Source organism: Psammomys obesus, unplaced genomic scaffold (assembly GCF_907164565.1).
Source record: "Psammomys obesus unplaced genomic scaffold, mPsaObe1.curated_primary_1811, whole genome shotgun sequence".
NCBI classification, from domain to species: Eukaryota; Metazoa; Chordata; class Mammalia; order Rodentia; family Muridae; genus Psammomys; species Psammomys obesus.
This window is the reverse complement of record NW_026585895.1, coordinates 4,821,569-4,834,145: the sequence shown is the minus strand read 5'-3', so window position 1 is coordinate 4,834,145 and position 12,577 is coordinate 4,821,569. Positions and strand designations below refer to the sequence as shown.

At 43.2% G+C, this 12,577-nt stretch overlaps 1 protein-coding gene across 2 annotated transcripts in view; it reads left to right on the top strand.

Moving 5' to 3' along the window:
- Dnajc10 (DnaJ heat shock protein family (Hsp40) member C10) overlaps window positions 1-8,350 on the top strand; it is a 36,329-nt gene extending 27,979 nt beyond the window's left edge. For both annotated transcript variants that reach the window (XM_055600385.1, XM_055600386.1), the window contains 6 exons: window positions 997-1,130; window positions 1,776-1,829; window positions 2,084-2,231; window positions 3,596-3,715; window positions 4,851-4,955; window positions 6,989-8,350. In XM_055600385.1, the coding sequence (XP_055456360.1) occupies window positions 997-1,130; window positions 1,776-1,829; window positions 2,084-2,231; window positions 3,596-3,715; window positions 4,851-4,955; window positions 6,989-7,000 (573 nt within the window). In that variant the 3' untranslated portion in view covers window positions 7,001-8,350. The remainder of the gene's footprint in view (window positions 1-996; window positions 1,131-1,775; window positions 1,830-2,083; window positions 2,232-3,595; window positions 3,716-4,850; window positions 4,956-6,988) is intronic.
- Window positions 8,351-12,577: the final 4,227 nt, after the last annotated feature.

Genomic DNA, 12,577 nt, shown 5'->3' with positions numbered 1-12,577 from the left:
CAGTCAGCAGCACGGCTGTCCATACCAGTAACGCTAGTGTTCAGAAGTCTGAGGCAGGAGAAACGGGAGTCAAGATTATCCCGGGCTACAAAGCTCTAGGCTCTTTCTCCAGACAAACAAACAAGAACAAAACAAAGCGTAAAATAACTCAGACAGTAAAGCATGTACATAAATTTCCTGAAAACAGGCAGTGCTTTAAAATACTGAATGAAGGCAAATTATTTAAAATACCAGAATGGAAAAGGAAGTCAATATTTCATATTTATCCCTTAGATAAAAATAAACTCAGGAATTAAAGTAAATTATATTGCATCTTAACATTTAAGATTATGCATTTTTAGATGAGAGAGGGAGGGTGGGATTGGGAGGGAATGAGGGAAGGGTCTATAACTGGGATACAAAGTGAATAAATAATTTTTTAAAATTATGCATTTCTGTGCTCTTTTGAATAAAAATTTTGAATGTGGTTTAGACGATGCTTACCTCCATAGAAAAGAATATTAAAAAAAAAAAAATACAGGATTATATTTTGGCTACCAACATTGAATTTTTGAAAAACATATTTTCCCGCACAGTAAATGAGTAGAGCCAGTTATTTCATTTGCAATAACTATGGAAAATTCTTAAGTGCAAATTACTTACAGAGTTCAAATTCCTTAGTTTAAATGGCATGTTTTAAATCCTTACCCATAGTTCCTGTGATACTGATAAAGGATAAAATGCCCACCTTATAATGACCACTGAATACATATAAAGGTTGTGGTGAGGGCTGGATAATTGCCTCAGCAGAACACCCAGGTTGGGTTCCCAACCGTTCCCAACTCGTTCCCAAAGGCATTCTTAGCCCTCATTAACTCAAGGTCTAGTGCCCTCTTCTGGCCTCCTAGGGCAGTGCATATACATCTGGGCAAAACACTTAATAGAATTTTTTTTTAAGTTATAGAGATAATTTTATTTCAATCATTGACCCATGTGTTGGCTTTTGTTCTTTTATAGACATTAACTGGACTGATCAATGTAGGCAGTGTGGACTGCCAACAGTATCATTCTTTTTGTACCCAAGAAAATGTTCAAAGATATCCCGAGATAAGATTCTATCCCCAAAAGTCAAATAAAGGTTATCAGTATCAGTAAGTATTCTCTCAAATTTGAAGACATCTGTTGTAATCACTTTAATATACAGTTACCATTTAAGTTAGCCAACACATGTACTGGGAGGCCAGCACTGGAGGAGCCCCCAGAAGATGGAGAGGGAAATGAGCTAGTGGTGAAGTCCTTGTAGGGTCCCCGCTCCTACATGGCCTGGAGTAACCCTATACTTGGTGGGGAGGAAACATACCCTCCTACTGTGGCTGAGAGGAAGTAAGCGCATCAGAGTTGTCTAGCTCACCTGCTGTGGTTGTGGGGTTAGGAGACCTGTGTCCACCCTTTCCACACTACATAGGTATCCAAAAAAACACAATTGTAGTTTAGAAGTGAAAATTGAGCCATGGGTTTCTCTTTAAAAGATGGAAGATTCAGCTATGGAGAAATCACAAAAAGTACATCAATCCTGGGTTAATTCCCACCAACTTAGGGGAGGGGAAAGATAAAAAGATACAAAGACTGGTAAAAATATATTTGAAGACATGTAACTTTTATTTATCTTGTGGAAAGAGACACTAGGTGACATTGACATTGATTTTTTTTTTAATTGCTACAGTAAGATTGTTTCTTGACCATATGCAGTAATAGAAACTACTATTTACAACTTGATTTCTTTTTTCCTTCTTTAGTAGTTACAATGGCTGGAATAGGGATGCGTATTCCCTGAGAAGCTGGGGTCTCGGGTGAGTAATTAAAATACGTGTTGTTGCATAGCACTGATTCAAAGCTGTTTGTCTTCTCATGTGCATAGTTTCCTGTGGGTTAGGATTCTAGCATTTGACATACTTGGAAAGAATGACATTTGTCACGGTGGGACTGAGCTCCATTCCGTCCTGTCCTTTGAACCATTTTTAACTTAGTAACACTTGTGGTATGCCAGAGAATGCTTGCTTTGCCTCTGTTCAATGAGAAATGCTGTTTGATTCCCTCACTGCAGATTTTTACCCCAAGCGTCCATAGATTTAACACCTCAGACTTTCAACGAGAAGGTTTTACAAGGGAAAACTCACTGGGTGGTTGATTTCTATGCTCCTTGGTGTGGACCTTGCCAGAATTTTGCTCCAGAGTTTGAACTCTTGGCTAGGGTAAGTATTGTTGTGTAGTTAAATAAAGTTTACTAACATGCATGATTTAATAATTGGTTAAAACATTAGAAACTAATTCTTAATTTAGTTTTTAAAAGTTATCTCTCAATTTAAAGAAAAAATTGTTTCTATACCTATTATCTTTCTTGAGATAGGTTTCTCTTTAAATACCTGGCAGACCTGAAATTTCCTATGTAGACAAGGCTAGCCTCAAACTCAGAGGTCTGCCTGCTTTTGTCTCCCAAGTGCTAGTATTAAAAGTGGTTAGTGACAGATTACAAGAACCCGAGTGTATGTACACATTGTTCTTGTAGTTGTGCTGCCACGCTAAGGTAGCCTCCCTACTTGTAGCCACAGGCCTCAGGCCGAGACAGCAAAGATACTTACCTTGTCCTGCTGCAGGACAACGTCCGTCAGTATAGGAGAATGGTGAAAGCAAGAAGCGAGACCCAGGACACTGTGAGGGCACACGGAACTTTGTGATAGGGGAGGGGAACTGGGGACATCTAGCTTCTGTCTAGAAGGAGCAGAGAAAGTTTAGCTTCAGACAGCCTGTGTTCAGGTGTCATGAGGCATTCACGGAGAGCAGTCCGGTAGTGCAGGCTACCAGCCCAGCCTAGGACTATAAGATCTCACTGAGAGACTGTTGCCACGACCATCCCAAAGATGGCGCTCTCGAGGGAGGTAGTAGCCTGAGGGTAAAGAAGGAGCTCCCTGAGCTGGAAAAAGAGTGGGGCTGGGGTACTTGAGGGGTGTCAGGAGAGACGAGGCAGTGTGACCCACCGTCCAACGAATACAGGCAGAAGTCCAGGTCAAGGAGCCGTCACTGTAGCCTTAAAGATGCTCCAGTGTTGGGAATGATAACAACAGAAATGAGTTGAGAGAAGCACATGCATAGATGAGGAGGGAGGGATGCGGGCCGGCGCTGAGAGGAGACACTGCAGTGATGACCTGAAGTAAGAGCTGACCTCGGCAATATAGAAGGGCTGAAATCTGAGCTGGGCTGTGGAGATGGATGCTCGGCCCCAGAAGAACAAGGCCAGTTAGGACTCAAGACAGATGTTTGGTTGTGGCGGGCTGCATGGGGTGGCTGCAGGGAGGTTGGCAGGCCAGAGGTAAAGCCTCGAGGCGCTCTTAAAGGAAGGACTGTTTATGTCAGACACATGGCAGCACAGGGGAGGCTTAAAAGGTTTGGAAAGAACAGCAGTAATCGTGTGTGAATAGGAAGAATTAATACTTAGTTTTAAAAGGAACAAAACTTGAAATATATAAAGATTTGATATATATCTTGGCTATAATTGCCAGACGGTTTATGCCATAGAGAAAGTGGCAAGATCTGTAAATTGTTTTCTTTTGTTTTTCAGATGATCAAAGGAAAAGTGAAAGCTGGGAAAGTGGACTGTCAGGCCTACCCCCAAACATGCCAGAAGGCCGGTATCAAAGCCTACCCAAGTGTTAAGTTTTATCAGTATGAAAGAGCAAAGGTATGTACAGGCTTGCGCTCCGTGCCTTCCTCAGCAGCCCGACCCCAGGGCGGTGTGGGGGTTTGTAGTTCTCCAGCTCCTCCCTTCATGATTTAAAACTATTTCCCATTGAATGATCTTCCTTTCCGGTGTGCTGAGGGACCTCAAAGGATGCTCTACTCTCTGTGCTCTCATTAATAACATTAATACATGTTGTCTCTGTGTTGTAGTAGTTATTTCCTGTGAAGGTTTATATTTCTTACTTTTTAATATAATGTTGTTTTAGTGTTCCCTTCTAAGAAGGAAAATTGAAGAAAATTACTTGATACACTGAACTCGACTTGGTAACGAGCATTGTTTGCGGAATGCTCACTAAGGGCTTTGGTTGTAAGAGTTTGGGGGCACTACTAACAATACGCCTTTTTTCTTTGTCAGTTAGGTTTGATTTTGTTGTGTTGGGTAACTGGCTTTGTAGAGCAGGCTGCCGTTGAATTTGCAGGTGTCTGCCTGCCTTTGAGTGTTAGGATCATGTGCACACAGTGGCTGGCTGTGTGGGCTTTCTGTGAAAGACAGGGCTCTGCTTGGGTCTCAGCAAACCACAATCTGTGGTCTCTGTGGTCCCTGGTTCACAAGTTGCATTTTTGAGCTAATAGGCTTGTTAAGTGAAGGCATGTAAGGCCTGTGCAGTCTGCCAGGGGAGTTGTATTTATGAACAGAACTGTGACATTTCAGCAACAATGGTGATCCCTTTTAAGACAAAGGAAGACAGGTTTTTTTTCTTTGTCTACTGAGTTATTTTGTAAGGAATTAAGTGAAAGAGCGAGGACAGAACACTTGCCTTCGTGGGTTTTTTTTGTAGTACCGAAGGCAACCACTCATGCAGCCTCCCCAGGTCACTCGTTTACACACCCACCACATAAAAATCTTTGAAATCAGTGATGCGTTTTTTAGAAATCATTTTGTGTTCTCATAATGCTGCTGCTGTTATTCTTCCAAGTCGGGGTTGACTTCTTTTGCAGCATTATGCACTTGAAGCTTGAGTTTTAAACAGCCTTAGAAGAAAAGAACCTTAAGACCTTAAGCAAGCAAGCTAATATGGAATTGTCATGTTTTAATTTAAGTACTTAAAAGATAACATGAGTGTTTTTAATTTTAGAAAAGTATATGGGAAGAGCAAATAAATTCCAGAGATGCAAAAACTATTGCTGCCTTAATTTATGGAAAATTGGAAACTCTCCAAAGCCAAGTAAAGAGAAATAAGGTAAGAGCCAGGCCTACAAGTGACTGGCAGGTAGCCAGGGTGTTCTTAGTGTGCATTCCACGCAAAAATGAATATTCAAAGCCTTGCCCATTTTGGAGAAGTACGACAGCCAAGATTATAGCCTGTAGATAATGAAATGCTTGGGAATTTGTGAACACTCCAGTTCACACAGCAGCATCATTCATCCAGCAAACTGGGGAAAGACAGGCACCCCGGCAGAGTGGATGAGCCAGATGTGGCATTGGTGCCGTGGGGTCTTTAAGGTGAGAATGAAGACTGCATCCATACCACATGGTCAGTTCTGAAAGTGTGCTTGGTGGAATGAAGCCATCCCCAAAGGGCCACATAGTGTCCAGTTGTTCCTATATGCAGTTGGGAAAGCAGGTTGTGGTTGCCAGGGCATGGTGAGAGTAGACACTGCAGTGGCTGCCAACAGTAGGGACGAGGATGGCTTTGAAGTGCAGAAAATGTTGTGAAGGTAGTAGTATAGCTGAGTATGCCACTGGACTTTCGGTGTGGACTTTCTGTTTTAATATGTGAAATATGCAAGCTGGCATATTTCAAATGATCTCAATGATCAAGTGATCTCAACAGCACTTGGGACATAGAGTAGAGACGAGCAGATCTCTGTGAGTTCAAGGCTAGCCTGATCTACATAGTACGTTCCAAGCTAGCCAGGAATGAGATCCTGTCTCCAATATAATTATTTTTTTAAGATGGATTTATTTTTATGTGCATTGGTGTTCTGCCTGCATGTCTGTGCGCAGGTCTCAGATCCTCTGGAACCAGTTACAGGCGGTTGTGAGCTGCCATGTGGGTGCTGGGAATTGAACTCTGATTAGTTCCTGGTTTGCCAATACTCTTAACCACTGAGCCATCTCTCTAGCCCCCCCAAAATAAATTTTAAAGGGAAAAATATACAATAGTTATTAAAAATAGTGATATGACTAATAGTTATTAAATTTAGTATAAATAAAATGTTGAATTATTAGCAATAAATATCCTAGAACTCCAGCCTATCTTGGAAAGCAAATGTTTCTTTGTGCTTGGTGTAGCTGGAATGTGGTTAGACCAGTACCTCAGTTTTCATCTGCCGTCGGTACTACAGGCTCCTTCCTGCTGCTTGTCTCAAGCCAATTTGTCTCCTCTGTTTTTTAGCTCTGTTGTCAGCATACTGAGGAGTAGACTCTGAGTGTTGGATGCATGTCAGTAGAATTGAATTCAGTCTCAGAAAGCCAGAGTAGTGACAGACACAGCACCTCCTCTGAGAGGCAGGGGCGTTATAGAACCTAGCTAGCTCTGTAGAGCAGGTAATGGGATCCCTGAGTGAGGCAAGGCTTATGGCTTGTTTCCCAAACATCCTTACCACATCTCAGGGGTAGGGGAGATATGAATCCATGTCTTTTTTAGTGTCTACAGTAAACATGTGTTCCTAATGTTTGGGTTATTTTAATTTTTTCAAGTTACTATAAAACTTACGTTAAATATTTTTAAATGTGTTATTACTCATAAGCCAAAATACTGTAACTGAAATTAACATACAATATTATCATTTAATCTCTTCATTTCTTTGCTGTTGCTGTGATAAAATACTCTGACAGAAGCAACGTAGGATAAAAAACGGTTCTTCTGACTCACTGTCCAGAAGCACAGTCCGTCAAGGGGAAGTCAAGGGTGCAGGAGCAGGCACGTGAAGTGGGGGCGTGGCACCCAGTCAGGAAACAATTGAGATGAATGCGTGCTGCCCAGTGCCCTCTCTCCATCGTCCAAGTCCAGGCTCCCTGCTAGGAGTGGCACCGTCACAGTGGGACAGTCTCCCCATCTCAGCCATGGGAGAGAGTCCATCCCTTGACAATAGCAGCATCCCACTTGGAGAGTAGTTGTGTGCGGGGGAAACCGACTTTTCCATTGTTAGTTTAGCGAAGATGCTTTGTGCGGTACTCCATTCAGTAAGAGCATTCAGTATTTGTAAGAAATGAAATATTGATTACCTTGTAATACCTTTCTCGTTTAATCACTTTACATTAATACAGGATGAACTTTGATGATGTTGAAGAAAAATACTGTAAGGGAAAGAACCTGGAAAACGGCATCAGAAGATCCTTTCCAAAGTTAAAATGCTCTTGAAGAAGCGGATGCCCTTGGCCTTGCGGTTGTCTGTGTGAGGCTGCAGTCTGCACACTTCCTGCCGAAAGCCACATGGCGCCGTCTGGGACTGAGGCCACATGTGGTTCTTTGTTGCCTCTTTGTTGTTGTTGTTAATCCTTTTAGAAACACAAACATCGTTCTTAGCTCAGGGCCATACAGAAGTATTCCACAGGCCAAGTCCAGCCCAGCGATTCGTGTGCTGACTACCCCAACTGATGTTTGGACGCCTGGCCCTCTGTGTGCGTCTGTCATCTCCACACCGCACAAAGTGGGTGTGGCTTTTTGCTGGTAATTGTGTGATGGGCCTCAAAAGGAGGACCTTGGGTTCAGTCACACCTAACAGTTCTGTCTCTGACCATATATTTTATTTTGACTATTTTCCTAATATGGCAAAATAAAACTGCGCTCATTTTTCATACTATATAGTATTGTGTATACAGAGGTTCTCCTTTTGTTTTCTTGCAAGAGTTGAAGAGATGTTCTTAATTTATCACAATGGTAAATGTAAAAATCTTGTAAGCTGTGATCTCTAGGACAAAGTAAGGAAAAGTATTTACAGCAATCCATTGAACAGTGTAGAAATCACAAGTGGGCCTGTGTTTTAATGTGCACGTATTTGTTTATTTGCTTTCATAAATATGTTCCTACTAATGGTTTTGTTTGAAGTATCTTCCTGATGTTGACACATTTGCCTTCTGGGGTCTCTGTTTTGATCATTCACATTGATTTTTTTTTTTCCCTATAGCTGTGGTTTTTACTCCTATCAATATTCACTATTCAAATAAGAACAATCCTTTTAGATTTATTTTAATGTGACTTATTATGACGTTGTTACTCAGCTATTCCTGACAAAGGCGGTCTTTCTCAGTAAAGCGTTGCCATAAGAGCTGAAGTCAAGCACATGGTGGACACTTGTCGTTTCTCAGTTGTTTGGACTCTCCTGCAACTCAGAAGGCAGAGTGAGCTATAGTTCAGTTCTCTCCACAGCACATGGGATGGTCAAAGGATGCCAGTAAATAAAGTCAAATTATTTTTTCTAAAGCGCTTTTGAAGATCATTGTTGTGTTTGGAAGCTCATTATCACTTTATCTTACTCCCTAGTCTGTCTTCATAGAGGTTATATCATAGTTATGATTGATGGGAAAGCGATGCGCTGTGTTCTCGATTCTAACCGAATTCAGATTCTCTTGTGCCAGTCATGGTTGAAAATGGCAAGAGCCTTCCATCTATTAAACTTTAGAAACCTACAGTTTCTTCTAAAAGTGGCTTGTTCACGTGAAATTCCCCAAATGGAAAGAAGTCTGACTTAGTAAAAGCACACTAACTTGAACTAGTCACATGCACACCGCTTCCTGCACTGGGCAGCAACACGTGCACCCCTCGAGCCGTGAACCCACAGCTTAGAGTGGGGGCTTAGAGTGCTGCTACAGCAAACTCCTGTGCTTGGTGGTAGACGCTGTCTGGTGGCGTCAGCTGTGTGCTTATGGCATGCGTGCACTCGTCAGCAGCGGTGTCTGGTCTTCCAGAGCTGGCAAGCCCGCTGATGTGTAACGGAGCTCACCCCTAAGGCGTGTCACATGTAGAGTGCCGTGCGCCTCACCCAGCAGACCAGAGCAACACCTGGGAGGCAGCTTGTGTAGAGGTGACTAGAACTTGTGTTGGATTCGAGGGGCCGGGGAGGCAGCGCTTTGGGTGAAGCACTTGGCCAGGCAAGCTTAAGGATCTCAGCCCATCCAGAGCCGGGTGAGCTGGGGGTGTGCGTGCTCCCAGAACACTCCAGCCATGCCTGCGTAATTCCCGGTGTGCCCAGAGCTTAGAGCATGGCTTTACCCACAGGGGTGCGTGTGTTTAATTAAACAGAACTGCGCTCTACAGATTACTGTACTAGTAATTCATCTGTGATAAGATTTACTGAGTGTGTTATTATTTCATATGTGATGGTCTGAATGCAAATACTTCATAGAAGTAAAAATCCCAAAGTCTAAACAAACTGGGGAGAAAAAAAAAAAATAGCTAGTGACTTGGTGAGAGAAGACTGTAAAATCCCACAAAACCTGACTTCAAAATATACTATAAAATCATAGTAACAGAAACAGCGTTGTGCCAACATTAAAAACTGGTAGGTCAGTGGAAAAGAGGGCCCTGAAATTATACTCACATATGGACAATTGATCTTCAACCAAGACTCCGAGAGTGGAGAGTGGAGGAAATGCTAGCAGAAGGGGGAATTCTTTTGTTCTCTTTTTCCAGACACAAAAATCAATTAAAAAATACCTGAATGTAAAGGCTGATATTTTATAAATCACTGTAAGGAAATATAGACAGAACACTTGAAGATGGTACTGTAGCGATGATCTTGTGAGGACACCAGAGACAGGCACAAAAAGATAAAATTATCTTCCACTAAAAACTGACAGGAAATCATTCAGAGAAAACCTTAGTGTGTGGAAGTAAAAACTTCACCTAAGATCTTAATGTCCAGATAATAATTCAAAGTAGCATGAAGATATGACCCATCTGTGTAGTCAACAAATACAGAAAACTGCGCAGCCGCACTGATGAAGAAACGCACACCAGCCACCCCTTCCAGTGGCTGTCGTCACACACACGGAGGGGCCAAGGCACACAGTGGGACGTCTTCAGCCGTGGAGCGCTGCTGTTCGCTGTACTAAGTGAAATAAGCTAGGCCCAGAAAAATGCCGCCCTTCGGTTGCCTATGAGGAGTATCAAGGCCTCTACAAGAGCAGGAGTGGCCACTGCGCCATCGTAAGCTGGAGGGAGGGCGGGCAGCGAGACAGGTGGAAGGAAGGCTGGCCAAACAGTGGCATTTCTCCTGGTTCTTGAGCAGTTAACTGGGTGAGCACCCTACATGAGAGCTGCTGAGATGGTTTGGGGCGTTAAAGGCGCCTGCTTCGGAAACCCACCCCGCCCCAACCTGAGCTCAATCCCCAAGACTCAGCTCCCCAGGGAGGAGGCAAGAACCTACTCCCCATGTGTGCCGTGGCACGTGCATGCTCCCACACGAGCACTAAATAACTAAATCTTTTTAAAAATCTGTAATACACACCAGTGCACTAAAGAGCAGGAAATCATAGGAGTGGCTACCGCCTGGATGGCTGGAGCGGCAGCGGCCCGGTGCTTGCCTTCTGTATGCCTTGAACATAGTACTGTGCCCAGACACGTGCAAATGTCACAACGAAAGCATATCGCTGCTAGTTCCTGTTTAGGTAGTAGCCTTCACAATGCCTGATATTGCAACTGATGTTTCCAAGATGCTTACTAGAAAATCGAATGTATCTTTGGCAATGAGGCCACGCCTACTCCTTTAAAAAGAACTTTCTCAGTTTTCCTAACTTGATTTTCTCCTAAGAAGTCCCTCAGGCGGGCTTCCCTGTGGGTATTAATTAGAAACACCAGGCACCAGTAGGTGGCAGTGAGAAGTAAGCAGAGACTTCATTCCACATGGGGGAAGATAAGGTCCCACTGTAACTGCCAGTCCTGTGTAGGCAGCCCCATGGTTGGCGTTGTTTTCTGGCTAAAAACATCCTGAGCATCAGGGATTGACTAGCGAAATTGAAAGCAAAGTCAAGTCTGTGATTGATGCAAGATGGCAAACGGTGAAGAGCGTGACAACACATGTAACCCTCATAGGCCCCGGAGCGGAAGGCTCCGCACATGTCTCGGAGCACACAGACTCCCGCGAGAGAAGAACACTGCCTCGTTGACATGTCTCGCTTCAGAAGATTTAACACAATCATCAAACTGCACGGATGCTTTTTCTTCATACGCCTCAGAGTTTCTGTGCTCTTTTAAACGTATGCAGTAAAGTTCCCACTCTCACTTCTAAAGGACTGTTGTCCGAAAGTGGAGTCCCAGTCCTGTGACCCAGTTCCTTAGTGGGCTTGGTAGTTTGGCTTACTTTATCTCTCTGTACCATGACTGATTTGCTAAGTGGAAAAAAGGTGTCTCTTTTACCTATTTTATCAGCTTAGACATGTAGATAAAACACATTTTTTTAATGTGCAGACAAAGAACAAAATGTAGAAATTTATGAAACAGGAAAAGGAATTTGTGTGTGTGTGTGTCTAATCAGCCAACTATAGTGTGTAGAGTTTTTGGATCTTGATTTGCACACACACACAAAAAAGGGCAGGGTATGAAGACACAGCACAGTAGTAGACACAAGGCGCTGGGGGAAAACCGGGGTGGGGAATGAGGGGTGAGAAGAGCAGGAGGACCAAGAAGGAAGGAGAGGGGGGAGAAAAGAAACACGAAAATTGAAAATGATATTTAACGGGAGTGTTCTGTTTATACGTAGGCTGATTTTTCTTAATGATGCCAATATCCAATATTTGCTTCAAAATATAGAGAATAGAGAGAAAATAAAATGGGTAGGGCTGGGTCATACAGAATTCCAATGATGGAGGTGGCTGGCCCAAAATACAAATGATGAAGAGGAGGGTCATATAAAGGTTAATGAACTCCTTTGAAATACTCCATGATAAAGATTTGGTATTGACCAATTTTTAATTTTAAAATGCTTAATAAAAAATTTTTTAAGGAAACAAATGAAGCATTAAAATTGTCTGCCAGCAAATCAATCACTAAGTTAGAAGGAGGGGGTCGATGGGTGGAAGTAGCTTTGGCCAGAGGGAGGAGCCATGTGAGGTAGGCTGCCTCACCTCCTTCACATCCTCTCCCTGGAGTCTAGTCTACTTCTCTGCAAGAGACCCTGAAAGTGCTTTGACATCACAGCCTGTTCCCTCAATAACACCTGAGACTGAATCCTCAGGCGCAAACCACCAACAAGAGTTCTTGTCTAGTCAAACAACTCACGGAGCTCTTAACCGTTGCCTCCAAGAAAGATCAGCCAATTCAGGGCGGGCGAACTGTCTTAGGGAGCCAAGATGACCTCTGCTGTCCCAGAAGAGGACCTAAGTGACTGGCAGCACCAGTGCCCAGACTAGGTAACGATCCATCAGTGATTATCACACTGCACAGAGTCTCAGCTTCTCTCTTCCCCACCCTCTCCTTCCTTCCCTTTCTCCCTCCCTCCGTGTGTGTGCACGTTTATTCTTTCAGTACCACTTCTAAATAAAAGCATAACATACCGGAAACTAGATCTTTTCCCTTAAGGGAATTCCATGTGTTATACCACCGCTAAACTGGTTCTTTAGACCTGGGAATACTAGTATTTCTTTAACAGAGCTAATTCTATCTGAGGCACCGCACATACAAAACTCATATCATGGGCTCATGTGGCTTGAACATGGAACATGCATGTACACACTAACCTTGTGTGTTCTAAAGTCACAGAAAGAAGGTCCTCACCCTTCCCCTGTGTGCTAAGCTAGAGCTTATCAGTCCTTTCATTATTTTTGCTTTCTTTTTCAAGTATGTAGCCCAAGCTGCCCTCAAACTGAAAATCCTCCTGCCTCAGCTTCCTGAGTGCTGAGGTTACAGGCTCACACCAT